We start from the raw sequence: 15,470 nt of genomic DNA on the forward strand, positions 1-15,470 counted from the left end.
TCCCTTGAAGGTCCTGAGTTTGTTCAGAACCTTCAGAAGAAGATTCACCGGAGGAAAGATGTAAATCTTCCATTGATTCCAGTCTATAGCCATGGCGTCCGTTGCATAAGCCAGAGGGTCCAGGTTGGGAGCCACATAGCAAGGAAGTTTGTGATTTGACTCTGTGGCGAAAAGATCCATCTGGAGCCCTGGAACCTGTTGACAGATCCAATTGAATGACTGTCTGTCCAGGGACCACTCCGATTCTAGTGGGACTGAGCGAGATAGCGCATCTGCTATCACGTTCTTTACTCCCGCTAGGTGTGTGGCGGACAGGTGCCATTTGTTCTTGGCTGCCAGAGAGAATATGGCTATCATGCCATGGTTCACATGGCTTGACTTGGAGCCTCCCCTGTTGATGCAGTGTACTACTACTGCACTCTCCAGCACCAGTTTGATGTGAGATCTCTTGGCTGGTTGAAGTTTTTTCAGGGTGAGGAATACTGCCATAGCTTCCAGTACATTGATATGGAGCCGGCGGAATGGAAGGGACCAAGTCCCCTGTACTTTCTTGTACTGAGAGTATGCTCCCCAGGCGCCTAGTGAAGCATCCGTGTGGATAACTAATGTTGGCGGAGGGAACTGAAAAGGAATTGACTTCGACAGATTCTTGACCTCCGCCCAGGGGCGGAGGCGCTTGTGTAGTATCGCCGGGATAGCGGACAGCTTGTCCCGGGATCTGTTGGTTGCCCTTGAGCGCCAGACGGGTTTATGTCTTTGAGTTTTGCCTTTAGCAGAACGTCCGTTACTGAGGCAAATTGAAGAGAGCCCAGGATCCTTTCCTGGCTCCTCCGAGACGTTTGTTTGCACTTGAGAAATTGTCTGGTTGCTTTGGCTATTTCTCTTCTCTTCGACGACGGAATTGATAGTGTGTGTGAGTTCAAGTCCCACTGAATGCCCAGCCACTGAAAGCGAGAGTCCGGTGTCAACCTGGACTTGGTCTTGTTTATCTGAAATCCCAGGTGTTCCAAAAACTGAATTACTTTGACCGTTGCTTTGTGGCATTCTTCGATGTTTGTGGCCCAAACGAGCCAATCGTCCAGATACACAACTAACATTATTCCTTGAGACCTGAGTTGTTGAACCACTGTCTCCGCCAATTTCGTGAAAATCCTGGGGGCTACATTGAGCCCGAAAGGCATTACCTTGAAGGAGAATGCCTGGTTCCCTAGTCAGAAACCTAGAAACGGGCAGAAGTGTCTTGCTACTGGAACATGATAGTATGCGTCTGTAAGATCTATAGAGGTGGTGAACGGCCCCAAAGGGTAGTAAGGTCCGCACCTGCGAGATAGCATTCTGAACTTGTCGCAACGAATAAATAAGTTTAGACGGGACAAGTCTAGAATTATTCTTCGTTTGTTTGAGCCTTTCTTTGGCACGCTGAACAAGCGACCTTGAAACTTTAAATGCTTGACTCTTGACACTACTCCTTTCTGAAGGAGTTCTTGGGCATACTCTATCAATTCCGCTGTCGGTTGTTGATAGAAGATTTTGGATGGAGGAGGACCTTTGGTCCAGCTCCATCCTAGGCCTTTGGACACAATGCTCTGTGCCCAGCTGCTGAACCTCCATCTGTGACGAAAGAGGAACAGTCTCCCTCCTACCTGAGGGTTCTCACTGGCTCGGGGAAGGGCGTGTCCCTTGCCCTCCTCGTAAGTACTTACCCTGGCTGGATGCTCTTCCGCCGCCTCTCTGGCGAAAGGCACCTCTAGCCCTGCTACCCCTGCCGAACCTGTTGAAAGGTTGAAACGACTGGCCTTCAAATACTGGGTTGAAGGCCGGGGAGACAGCGAAGGAGGTGGAGGCTTGACCCTGAGGAGACGTCAGCAGCAGAAACTGTTGCTGAGGCTGTGCCTTTGATGTAGATGGTTGCGGCACCTGAGAGACCAGAACCGCCTGAACCATTGGTTGTTGCTGGGGAGCCTGGAAAGGCTGGAATTTCTAGGCTTCTTTGCCTTCTTGGATGAAGAAGTCGACTCAGGTTTCCTTTTGCTGGAGAGTCCCCAGTGAACTTTAAGACTCTGGTTGAGTCTTGTAGCCTCACACTGCACTGAATTTACAATCGATTCTGGGAAAAGGTCAGCACCCCAGATCGAAGCAGCCAGTAACTTATTTGGCTCGTGATGGATGGTGGCTTCTTGCAGGACATGTTTCCTGCAGTTACGCCTTGCCACGATGAAGTCGTACAAATCACATTGTACTGTGTGCAAATGTGATTTGGCTATCAGTTTAAACAAAGGTTCATCACCATATGTAACGGCTGAAACCTCTGTCATGATCAGAGTATTGAGGGATCTGGATAGTCTCGTTCGGGCATAGAATTTGGCCTGAATGAGACTGTCTGGAAGTCTAGGTAGCCGTTCACTAAACTGAGTGATGGCACAGTCTGGTTTCAATTTCCCGACCGAAAAGGTGTCCGGGAGATCTGCCCATAGATCTTCCATACCAGGGAGGAGGAGTGATGTGGGCTCTGTTTCCCGGAGCTGCGGCATTGGCTCGTCCCTCATAGCGGCCTGCATGGTCAGCTCCGCCACCTTCGTAGTGAACGGGATGGGTCTTTCTCCGTCCACTACGAACATGGTGAAAGCGCTCTTAAACGCTTGGATCCTGGTATTCACGCAGTCCCAATCGTCTAGGCTTCTTAGCCAGTCTCGTTTGGCTTGATCCCGGCCGAAGATTACTGTTTCTTTAGGGATCTTATCCTCTCTCCTCATGGCTGCCTCCGTAAGGCGGGTGTAACCAATGAAGGGGGGCTGCAGATTTGCTGGGTGGAACTCGAAGTCCTCAAGCCTTCAAGTTCCACAGTCTGCCAACGTCAGCATCCCGTCCTTGAAGGGGGCATATGACGATATCCTCCAGGGATTGCTCGCCGTGTAAGGAGGGAGAGTATTGTAGTCCGGCATGGCTTGGGCTGCCATACCAGGCTGAGCAAGACCTGTCGTAGGGTTCTCCCGGAGACCTGCTATGAGGTTCTCCTGGTTGGCCAGCCTTTCCGAGATGGCCCGGATTGACTGGCCTGACTCCTCAAAGGAAGAAGAGGTGTGGGAAAGCATCTCTTGGAACTTGTCCTGAACCAAGTTCCCTACCAGACTACCCATTTGCTGCATAATGTTTGCAGTAAATGAGTCCGAGTCAAAGGAAGTAGGTTCCTGTTTCTCCCTGGGAGTCTTAGGACGTGCTCCTGTTGAGGTTGAAGGCTCAGGGTCAGGTAGGAGCTGAGCCTTGTCCCTAGAAGACTTTCTTCTGGACCCTTTTGAGTAAGAAGAAGTCTTGGGTTTCTCTCCTCCGGGATGGTGAGCCGAAGATCTCTGAGAGCTACCCGAACCAGACTTCTTGGACAGAGTCTTATGAAGCGTTTTTACCTCACGCTACCCTTTAACTTTAGAGATCGCCTGGGTGGACTTCGGTCTAACCGATTGCCCATCCTCGGAGAATCCCTGGAAGGAAGAAGAAGAAGAAACAGGGGAAGAAGATCTAGAGGTCAAGGGTAAACCTTGAGCCCCTACCAAACCTGCCTCACTCAACCTCCTACCTGCTGCCTCTACCGCCATGGGCTCGAGGTCCAAATTGAGAGCCGTTACTTCTTGCATGAATTCCTGACTGCCTGGCTCCTTCACAGCTTGGGCAACTTGCTCCTGGATGGTGGCGATGTAAGGGACGGCCGCTTCTGGGTCGACGTATGAAGTCGACTTGCAGCCGGGGAAGACAAGAGCAGCCATCTTCTTATCTAGGATATAAGGCTGCCCCTTGGCCACGTTCCTTCCGAATCCACCGACCCAGGCCTTCAGGGTGGTTTGGGCGGCGTCCCTGACCGCTTGAGCAGTCTGAAAGAGAGGGTCAGTATAAATACTTAAGCTACTTAGGATTAATTTATGTTATTAACTGCAATGATATATCACTCAGAAGGATCTGTATATATAGGCCAAAATCATATATGAGAAAACCTGGTATCTGGCAAAGTACTTACTCCGGAGGAGACCTGGTCCACCAATTCATAGCAAATGGTTTAGCTCTCATGATGCCAGACAGCTAGCTCCCCAAAACGGATGGCGCAGGTAGCATGGGTCCGGCAGACCTCGTGCCCACAGGGGTCCTGGAGGACAGCGTTGCAGCCTGACTCCTGGCAGTGGGTGGCCTATAAGTGAAAAGATACATGAGTATCAACACTAACTTGTTGGACTAAGTCCAAGAAGTGATATATCATAACATCGGAGTACACTGGAGTTACTTGATAGATTAAAGCTTGGGCTCTACTTGCTCTCCTGCCGTGTAAAGTGGTGGGTGTCCGATAGAATTGGTAAAACTAGAGTCAGTGCATCTCCAGTGTTGCCGGAGGACGAAAAATCACCGAAACCGAGTTACCTAATCTATACGCCGAAACGAGGAGTACGAGAACGGCGGGGGAGGAGCAGGCGGGGACCAGCAATTATGGCGGGGAGGATGACTCCGCCGTAAAAAGGTATCAAAATAAGTAGGTGGTGAACCCGGGTGGTGAGCGGGGTCTCCGCCAACTTAGCAAATATAAAGGATGTATACAACCAGTAAATGAAATAAAAGTAAACATGCAACAGTAAAATATATACATGGCAGAGCTCTTCTACAGTCACCAAACCTGGGGCCTGGCGGAGCCGGAGCCCCAAGCCGCTGGAGTGGATGGTTGCCAGGGACAACGGGAACGAGCAGTACTCCCCCCCCCTAGAGGGGGGAGGAAGCGTGGGGAACAGACGCAGGGTGGCTCATGGCGATCGCCCGGCCTCGTCGCGAACGTGGTGTGAGCCACGCGGTAAGACAGACCAGGCGGTCTGAGGTGGCCTAGGCTACCTCTAACCGTCTCAGAAGTCATGAATACAAAAATATCCTAACAGAACACGGGGGGGGGGGGGGGGGAGAAGAAAAATATATAGGACAAGAGAAAGCATAGTCCTGGAGAAGCTAGGCTGAGCCAACCAAAAAGGGAGGACGACTAGCGACTCAAGGAGCTGGCCTAGGCTGATACGTAGGAACGTAGGGCGGTGGTCAGGACTAAAAGGAAGGACGTATGTCCTAAAGGAGCCTATCACAGACCTAAATACAAAGGAACATGCATGCATGCATGAACTCTGAGCTAAGGAGCGATGTAGGCTACGAGCTCGTGAGAGCTCAAGGAACCCCCATGTAAAGATAAGCATAAAAATAATACGTCAAAACTGCAAAATCACAATGGAAAGTATGTACTGCTAAAATATTCGAGCGCCATCGGTATAGGGGACCGAAGAAGCACGAAATAATGAAACACGTGGAGCGAGCCGCGCAAGGTGACTCGGCAACAAAGCCGTCGGGGACGCTGTCTTATTATAACCTAAATAAAATTGGTTAAACGGGCCTCTGACCGGCTAAAAACAGGTGAAACAATTCTAGCAGTACTTAACTTAGATGCAGCGATGGCTTGGCGTTCCATGGTGAAATAAATCCAGAAAGAAAGCACAAAAACACAGATCGAAGAAAAACATGTGCGAACTGGACGGTGCTAACGAAAAGGGTGACCAGTAGAGGCGCTGGTGGTAGATTTGACACTGCTTAAGTAGTAATAGTAACTTAGATCTAGATCTCCTTTCTACCTGCCTCACTGACGTCCTTCCTGCGGCTCTGCCACCATGTAGCCTTTCCTATGCCTTAGATGCCACATGTTTTACATAGTTGTGATGTTTCCTTAATTTTATTTTAGGATTACTCACACATAATTTATATTTTATGATATTGTATCTATCTTTAAGGTTAATATTAAGTTACTGTAATTAATCTTAAGCCTTTATTATAACCATCTCTAGTTCATAAGCTTATTTTAGATTATAATAATTAACCTTAATTGTTTTTTATTTGATCCTTATAATATCTATTATGTTCATTCCTCAAGCTTGTGGCCAATTCTCCGGTACTATTTCACGTAGCGACACGGGCTGAGCCCAGAAAAGGGATTTTGACGAAGGAAAAATCTATTTCTGGGCAAGGGTCTGTGTCGCCCAGTGAAATCCCACCCTTCTTTACTTCCCCACCCTTGGGCCCAAGCTTGACAGGCTAACTCCAAGGATGACCGGTAGAGACGCTGGTGGTAGCGTTGGGGGCGCTAGTAGTAGTCGTAGCTGGGAGCGGGCCTTACATCGGCCCTCTCTGGTAGAGGGATTTCGAAGAGGGATGAATCTAAATGGTAAGAGACCCGTGGTAGTGGTTTCACTTGCCCCAGAAACCATACCGACACCTTTTATGTAAGGTGAGCGAGTCAGAATGTTCTGACATTTCCATTTTAGCTTTTTTCTCTGGTATGTTAGCAATAATTTACCTTAGAAATGTGTGCTAAAGGGACATTTCATGTAGCGACACGGGCTGAGCCCAGAAAATGAAAAATTGTTTTGAGCTGTCACAAAATGACAAATTTTGTATGACAATTTGTATTTTTCATAGCTACAAACCTGAGGTCTTAACAATAGGATAATTTCTAGTGCCTAGCTGGATCTGGTAAAGAAGTAGATTAAAGCAAGGAATCTTGTGGTATCTGGCAACGCATGCGTAGATCGGGTGAAGAGTGGTCAAACGCCGAACATCTACGCCAGTCTTTCCCAACTCAGGATGACTTAACAAAAAGAGGGGCGGCTAGAGGCGGGCAGTGTAATGTTAAGACCTCAGGTTTGTAGCTATGAAAAATACAAATTGTCATAGAAAATTTATCATTTGTTCATACATGAACAAGCCCGTTGAAAAGCTAGATACACTAAAATCTAACCACTCAGAACCTGAGAGACATACAATGATATATGGGATAACCATTGTATAGGGAACCAAAGAAAAACTCTGACTGTCCAAAAAACAAACCAGGGCACTAAGGTTTGTAGTACTCCCGACTCCTCCTTACCCAGGAGCGGAGCGTATGCTACAAAATAGTGGGTAAGATATTGAATACTGCACGACCACACTACTAGTATGACTACCTCACTCACCTGTATCAGACCAGTCCAGCAAATGATGTGTCAATTCCTTAAACCGCCCGAAGGAAGAAGGAAAGGTACAAGAGAAAGGAGGCGGCCAGCCAACTCACTCATTCTCTCATCCACACAATCATATTAGGTAAGATACAAAGGTGCCCCGTTAAGGGCAACTATGAGTTACACAACCTGTTGGGCAGCCACCACAGGACCCAGGGAAAATGTGTCCATAGATCTGTGGGCAACATCCTTAAGATAGAAAGAGGTGAACGTGGACTGGCGTAACCAAGTACCAATGCTCAGCACACTATGTACAGCCAAGTTCTTTTTTAAAGCCAGAGAGGGACCAATACCCCTAACGTCATGTGCTCTAGCCTGCACAGACGTGGCGATGGAATCATCAAGAGTCAAGTATGCCTGTCTGATGACTTCCCGTATCCAAAAAGAGATAGTATTCTTAGACACCTCTTTCTTCGTACGGCCTGTACTGACAAAAAGCCTGCGGCAGCCTGGTCTAAGGTGCCGAGTCCTTTTAAGATAGTAACGCAGGGCCCTGACAGGGCACAACAAAAGCTCTTGAGCATCACCACCCACAAAATTAGTCAGAGAGGGAATGGAGAACAAAGCGAACCTGTCGTCATGCACCGAGGGATTTTGGGTCTTGGCCACGAACTCCGGAACAAATTTGAAGGACACTGACTTCCAACCCCTGGTGTGCTTCACCTCATAACTCAGACCGTGGAGCTCTCCTACCCTTTTGGAAGATGCCAAAGCCAAAAGGAAAACTGTCTTAAGCGTCAGGTTCCTATCAGATGAGCGGCGTAAGGGCTCATATGGGCTCTTAGTCAAGCTCTTAAGCACCAAGGAAACATCCTACATTGGGGGCTTGAGCTCTCTAGGAGAAGACGACTGCTCAAACCCCTTAACTAGCAGGGAAAGTTCCCTGGAAGAGGAGATGTCGATACCCATCAGGCGTAACACCAAACTCAGAGCCGCCCTGTAGCCTCTAATAGCAGACACAGACAAACGTTTCTCGTCTCTGAGGAAGGTTAAGAAGTCTGCTATTCGCTGAATAGAGGTCGCGAGTGGAGAAAAACCTCGTTTACGACACCAAGCACAGTAGATCGCCCATTTGCCTTGGTAAACCACGGAGGTTGACTTCCTAAGATTGCTGGACATGTGCCTAGCTGACTTCTGAGAAAAGCCTCTCTTTCGGAGGAGATAGTTGATAGCCTCCAACCGTGAAGAGACAGGGATTCTACTGACTGGTGGAACCTTTCTTCATGGGGCTGACACAGGAGATGCCGCCAAGGGGGAATCTCCCTCAGAATCTTCGACAACAACGATAGCAGATCTGGAAACCATTCCGCCTGAGGCCACAGGCCACCAGAGTCATTCTGAGACCCTGTGAACCCAACAGCCTGTTCAGAACCTGACGGATCAAACAAAATGGAGGGAAGGCATACACCTCCAGGTTGTCCCAGGGATGTTGGAATGCGTCTTCTGCCAATGCCAAGGGATCTGGGACCACTGAACAGAACACTTCCAGCTTCCTGTTGTAACGTGTCACGAAAAGGTTCAGCATGGGTCTCTCCCAAATCTGGAAAAGCCTGTCTGCCACCACTTGATGAAGGGACCACTCTGTACCTAAGATCTGATCCCGGCGACTGAGTTCGTCTGCGACCACGTTCCGTTTCCCTGGGATATACCTGGCTGAAAGCTCTAGCGAATTGCTGATTGCCCACTGGTGAAGCTCGACAGTCAAGGCATGAAGCTGCTGAGAAACTAGGCCTCCGTTTGTTCACGTAGACTACCACCGTGTTGTTGTCCGATATGAGAACGACAGAGTGACCCTCTACCATCCCCCGAAACTCCTTCAGACCCAGGAAAGCCGCCTTCAACTCCAAGACGTTGATATGCAGCTGCTTGTCCTCTAAACCCCAAATGCCTGAAGTGATGAGGCCGCCTAAGTGTGTGCCCCAACCTGCGAAGGAGGCGTCCGAGAACAGAAGGAAGTCTGGAGGGAGAGAGCGCAGAGGGACGCCCTTCAATAGATTCTGGTCGTCCAACCATCAACGAAGGTCTTCTCTCACTTTCAAAGACAGTAGGACCATAAACGGGAGAGTCCCCTGCTGGGAGGGACCAGAATTCCCCCAGTCTCCATTTGCAGAGACCGAAGATGAAGATGCCCATGAGGGACCAGCTTCTCCAGGGAAGATAGGACTCTCAGAAGAACCTGCCACCGATGAGCTGACTGATGCGACTTTGAGAGGAAGTTGTGCGCCACAGCCCGCAACTTCTCCGGTCTCTGATCTGACGGGAAAACTCTTGCCACTGTCATATCGATGACCCATGCCCAGGTAGAGAATCCCTTTGAGTGGGTAGAGTTCGACTTTTCCTGGTTGACTAAAATACCCAGGTTCCAGGCAGAACTGAAGAAGGCGATCCCTGTCTTGCAGCAGCTTTTCCCTGGAAACTGCCAAGACCAACCAATCGTCGAGGTACCTCAGCAAACGGATCCCCTGAGCATGGGCCCAACTTGACACGAGAGAGAAGACCCTTGTGAACACTTGAGGGGCTGTGGTCAACCCGAAGCACAAGACTTTGAACTCGAAGATCTTGCCTGCCAGAGAGAAGCGAAGAAACTTCCTGGACGTGGGATGAACAGGGATTTGGAAGTATGCGTCCTTCAAGTCCATCGACAGCATGAAGTTACCTTCCCTCACGGCTGCCAACACCGAGCGCGGGGTCTCCATCTTGAACCGTGTCTTTCTGATGAAGCTATTCAAGGTGGGTAAGTCGATCACAGGCCTCCACCCTCCAGATGCCTTGGGCACCAAGATGTGACTGTAAAACCATGGTGACGGACACACTACTTCCGCTATCGCATCCTTGTCCAGCATCTTCTGCACCTCCTCCTGAAGAGCCAAAAACTTCAGAATCTTCCTGAGCTGCGGCTTGTCCGACAGAGGAGGAGAGAAGTCGAATGGCAAAAGGTATCCCACCCGAAGGACATCTACCACCCACTTCTCCGCCCCGTAACACTGCCACTTGGCTCAATGGCCAGCCAGGCACCCCCCCACCCATGGCGCAGGAGAGGGAGAGGCGCCCAACCTACCGACGGCCCCCTTGACCTCTGCTCCTAGGGCCTCTTCTTGGTTTAAAGGAACGAGTGCGAAAGGGGCGTTGATCCTGAGACTTGGGCTGTGACGAACGGGAAGGCCCTGCCAAACTCAAGGTCCTCGATGACCTACCAGGGGACTATCTCCTTGATTGCTGCTGGACCGGGGGAGGAGGGGAGCCAAAAGTTGCGAGGTTGGGCGTGGCTCTGATTTAGACACAGCCTGGGGCACCAGACGGTCTTTGGTGTCAGCCCGACGTCGGTCTATTGCATTGTCGAGTTTGGCCCGTGGAAACAAAAATTGCGATTCTAACAGGTCACCGTTCCTCAAGGCCAGCAAAGACTGTGTCGAGCGACCTCTTCATCCTAGACAAAGCAGCATCCCTTCTAACCAGAAGAAGATTAGCCCATAAATTGGCACCGAGGTGAGCCAAATAAGAAAACGCCTTGCCCCCGGATTGCAAAAGACTGGCAAGCGAGGCGGCACTCACCAACCCATCAGGGGATCTGTCAGAAGCTATCTTGGCAATCACCACAGACCAGAGGTCCAGCCAAGAAACCGTCTGCAACATGGAGGCCGCCATAGATTCCAAGGCTAAGGCGTCTTGCGGAGATAAGGACGAAGCCACTGACCTCACCTGTTCCAATGTCAAACCCGGCTTCAGGCGAATGACGTTTGGGTTAAGGTGGCGTGACAACAAAAATGCAGAGCTCGTTTGGCATAGTACTTTCTATGTCTTGTGAGAGGTGGGGTTAGGAGTTTGGTAGAGCCTCTAGAGCGAAGGGAACCGTCCCGGTCAGAAAACAGAGGCGTTAACTTTCTGCAAGACCGACTGAACGTGCCCTGACAACGGCAGCTGGAGAGACTATTTGGGGTCCTGAGCAGCTCCCACCAAGGCTTCCAAGCAAGGAGTGTAGGACAACTGATCCTGAGTCCTACTTTCCAAATTGTTGAACCCACAAATGAGATCAACAACCTCCGAAAAGGGAGACAGAAACTCCTGTGTGTCCCCTTCTTCCTGCTCTGGCACCGGCGACCGACGACGAGAAGGATGTGTAGCCTCCACTAACGCGTTTTCTTCACCAAAAATCACAGAAGGGTTAATAGGTAAACAGTCTGAAATCTCTACTAGCCTATCTGGGCTGGGTCCAAGCGTCAGCCTCTGAGACGGACCCAGTGAAACATTAGGCACATCACTTACCTCAACTGGTGACTCCAGACGGCCATGAACGGACACGGGCGTCGTGGCGGCCGTACGTACGTGAGAAGGGGGGAAGGGGGGAATTCGAGCACTCTAAGATTGACGGAGAATCCCTTATAGTGGAAGACTTGGAAGCAAGCAAACACTCCGGCTGCACCACCTCTGGCTCACTTCCTTCGACCTCTTGACAGGCGCCTTCAGGTCTTTACGGCGACGAATAGGGCTGGGAGAAGAAGGGGCACTACCATCATGTGCACGGACAGGGGAGGTTGCCACACGCTCGCGATGTGCAAGGACGGGGTGGGGTGGTTGCACGTATGAGGTTCGGCGGGGAAGCAACCCCTGCAGAACACACATCACTAACACTGCCCGAAACCACAGCACTCTCGGGAACACGTCCGTGCTGTTCCTCCCTCGGCGGCGAAGGAAGGGCGAGGTCCTTAGCCTTCCAATGCCTAACACGCCCACGAGGCGTAGAGGGGGAAGAGGGAGAGGGAGACAGCACCAGCTTCTTGTGTGCACTCTTCTCGGAAGGCGAGGACAAAGCAACACGTTTCCTACCAGTCCTCCTAACCGATAAGGCAGCCAACTTCACATCTAAAACAGTCCAGTCTCTGAAGCACCGCCTGGCATATGAGCTCGGACTGATGTGCCAGAGAAGGCTCCAAAGACAAGGAAGGGAGATGTTTTGAACTGGGCGGCAGAGATACGTCACGTCTAAGAGAGGCGGCTCGGAGGTGACTGGAAGATAAGTCATCGATGGGAGGGACGTCACAAGCGGTGGTGACGTCACGACCTTCCCTCTGAGTGAGGGGGAAAGAGACGCCACTGGTGGAGGAATACACAAAGATGGGCCCCGTGACAACAACAATGGGGCTGACGCCGCAGCATCACTCCGAGACAAGGCGGCGGCAGCCGGTGGAGCAATACAAGATGGCTGACTGCTCCCTCCCGCCCTGGAGACGAGGCCCTGAGGGGGGGGGGGGGAGGGGATGGCCTGGCTGGACTGGGGAAGGGGGGTGCGAGCCTCCTCAAAATGCGCTAGCAACCCCCCTAAGGACGGGTACCCCCTAGCCCAAGCGTCTTCCAAATCGCCCCCATTTTGGACGCCTCCGTCTCTGGAAGAGAAGAGAATGATGAAAAAACCTCGCCCTTCTCGGGAACCGAAAAAACTCCCGAAGAAGAGGGGGCTACATTACAAATAATACCCTGGCCACCTCCCGATACTGCCATCGACGAATCAATGGAAGAAAAGGAAGGAGAAGCAGGGGCAACGCTACTATGGGGATTGACTACTGCGGGAAGACGAGAAACATAGGGAATGAAGGGAGTAAAGCCCTCCCAAGAAGGAAGAGTGGAGTCTCTCCGATGTTCCCTCTTACCATAAAACTTCCTCTACTGCTCCAAAGGCCATGCCCGGCATTCCGTACAAGGATTCGTAATCGTACAAAAATTGGAACGGCACCTACTGCAAGTGATGTGTGGGTCCGTCGCTGACGAAGCCAAGAGACGGGAACACGGAAATCCAGGACTTTCGGGGCATCAACACTGATGTCGAGAAGGAGCAGAAGAAGCCATGATAACAGGCAAAAACACTCAAACACACAAAAGGAACGAAATGGGCAAAAACCGGGAAAAGGCCAAGAGAGGAAAAAAACCCACTCTCGTCCCAAGGCGGTAAAGAAAAAGACTGGCATAGATGTTCGGCGTTTGACCACTCTTCACCCGATCTACGCATGCGTTGCCAGATACCACAAGATTCCTTGCTTTCATCTACTTCTTTACCGGATCCAGCTAGGCGCTAGGAATTATCCCATTGTTAAGACCGAGGGTTTGTTCACGTATGAACAAAGATATGTTTGTCAATAGGGATGTATGCATTTTTTTCATTTCATAGCCACAAATTTCTAAATGGGAGATTAGCTTCGTACATTGTGCTTCCATTGATGTTTATGATTTTTATGATACCCTGTCTTCACCTAACATAAATTGAAATTACCCAAAACTTGTTGTATTTTACTGGTTTTCATTTATTGGAAAGGGGCATTCCTTTACTAGTATTTTGTATGGTGAAGTAGTGGAAAACTTGAATATGAAAAGGCTTAACCAGCCCGAGAAGAGCAGTTATTAGGCATTCCAAGTTATCAAAGTTTTAGTGTATGATAATGTAGAGATAATGAAGATGTAACTAGAAGATTTCATAAGGCCTCTCATTTTCTAGGTATACCATGAAGTCATGACTGGTTGCTTTGGTCTAGAGAGTTTATGGAGTAGCAGTAGTTACTCACTTGTGCGTTCCTTTATTGGAGGCAAAACTCAATTACCTTGATGGTATTAGAGCAGCCAGTCAGCCAACTCAACAACAGATTGCTACTACTGTCCATATTATCTACAGACACTTGGTGTCATCTTTGTTGCAACATGAACAGCCTGACAGAGGTTTGTATAGTGGTAATTCTTCTAAGAAAGTGTTATAGTTGTTGAATAGCTGTCAGTAGAAATATGTAGATGTTGTCAATTTATTATTTGCCCTGTAAGTCTAAAAAATTACAGTCACTACCCTACTTACAAAATAGAAATGATAACATGCCCAGGTGGCTGTTCATATCTTGAATTGTTCGTATGTTGGTTTTTAAATATGTAGCGTATAATTTTTGTTCATCTACATTTTCAAGTTAACTTGGGAGTCATAGATTATATATTTTTATACAGTAACTTACCAAGCAATTACATAGCTATATGTTTCACTTAACACAGCAGCTGAAATTCAAATTTTGCCATAGTGATTCCGATGTTCTGTGTAGGTGACTAGTCCCACCCACTAACAAGTTTCTGTCATGCCTGATGTAAACATTGTTTGCAGCTGGATGAGTTTTTCCTTGTTTTCTTATTATTGAGTCGAGTACATCAGTTGTTTGATACTACAGCGAATTTGCTGTCAGCTGGTTAACGCTACCGAACCAATATTTTTGGTAATGGTTTTGTTAAGTTGTGATTCAAGTTTATCATATATTTTCACTTATATAACTTACCCGGTGGTTACATATAGCTGTCGTCTCCTGACGTCACGGCAGAATTTGAAATTCGCGGTAGCGCTAATGGTTTGACAGGTGATCCCTCTACTCCCGCCCTCTACCGGGTACCGGGAACCATTCCAACCATAAATCAGAAGTTTCCTGCCGTCGGAACCGGTAACACGGTTCCTCTGCTGGTTGGAATTTGGATTTGATCATCTTGGTTTTCTCCTTTTGGTGATGTACCTTGAGTTTACTGATCTTTTTTGCTAGCGCTATAGTTATTTGGTGTTTTGATATTTTGTCCTTTTTAGGAATTATTTTGAATTCTTCACGATGTCTGACACCCCGGCTATGTTCAGTATAGGGTGTGTAGTAGTGGTGTAAGACTAGACTTCTTAAAGCTTCACTTGATCCTCATTCTACTTGTGTTAGTTGTATGGGGACGTGAATGTTCTTTGAGAATACGTGTGAAGAGAATGTAAGTCTCTAACATCTCAGGAGTGGAAGGCACTGGGAAAGTATATGAGAAAGTTAGAAAAAGATAGAATCAGAAAGGCTTCACAGAGATCTTCTTCTATTTAGTGAGTAGCCAGGATATTCCTCTGAATTCTATTAGCCTGTTTCTATTACCCGTAGTGGTTGCTCCTGTCCTCGAATCTGATCTCCGTATCCCGATCCCGTGTCAGTATTACGAGCCGATATGGACTCGAAATTTGTCTCTTTCCTCACCACTATGCAGAAAATGGGTGAGACAGTGCAAGAAGTAGTAGTTAAGTGTGATAAATTACTTAGTGCAAGTGTAGTGGAGGAGGTGGTTGTTCGGCCCGTTCGTTCTCCTTGGTCTAGGCCCCTGTTCAAAACTCCCCAGATCTGGGAGGGAGGCATGCCGAAAAAACCGAAGGGAGGCGAGCGGGACCTGCTCCCGAGCGAGCCGCCCCCTCAAGCAATCCTATAGCCGTATCCCAGGATGCTGTCGCTCACCATTGGAAAGGTGTTGCGAGGAAGTGTTTTTCGTCAAGTGACTCTAGTTCAGATGTTTCCTCTTATAGAGGTTGGCGTAATAAGAACTTTCTAGACCGCTGAAAAGGTCGCGCGATGTTTAAAGCGCCTGCTGCGTTTTCCCAAGAAGGTGGCG

At 49.0% G+C, this 15,470-nt stretch overlaps 1 protein-coding gene across 1 annotated transcript in view; it reads left to right on the plus strand.

Annotated features, from left to right (window-relative positions):
• The window catches only part of LOC135226954 (probable E3 ubiquitin-protein ligase HERC1), a 93,399-nt gene that overhangs the window by 5,453 nt on the left and 72,476 nt on the right, over positions 1-15,470 (plus strand). Inside the window, exon 3 of the mRNA XM_064266637.1 lies at positions 13,577-13,757. Coding sequence (XP_064122707.1) covers positions 13,577-13,757 — 181 coding nt within the window. The remainder of the gene's footprint in view (positions 1-13,576; positions 13,758-15,470) is intronic.

The sequence above is a fragment of the Macrobrachium nipponense genome, chromosome 15 (assembly GCF_015104395.2).
Source record: "Macrobrachium nipponense isolate FS-2020 chromosome 15, ASM1510439v2, whole genome shotgun sequence".
NCBI lineage: Eukaryota > Metazoa > Arthropoda > Malacostraca > Decapoda > Palaemonidae > Macrobrachium > Macrobrachium nipponense.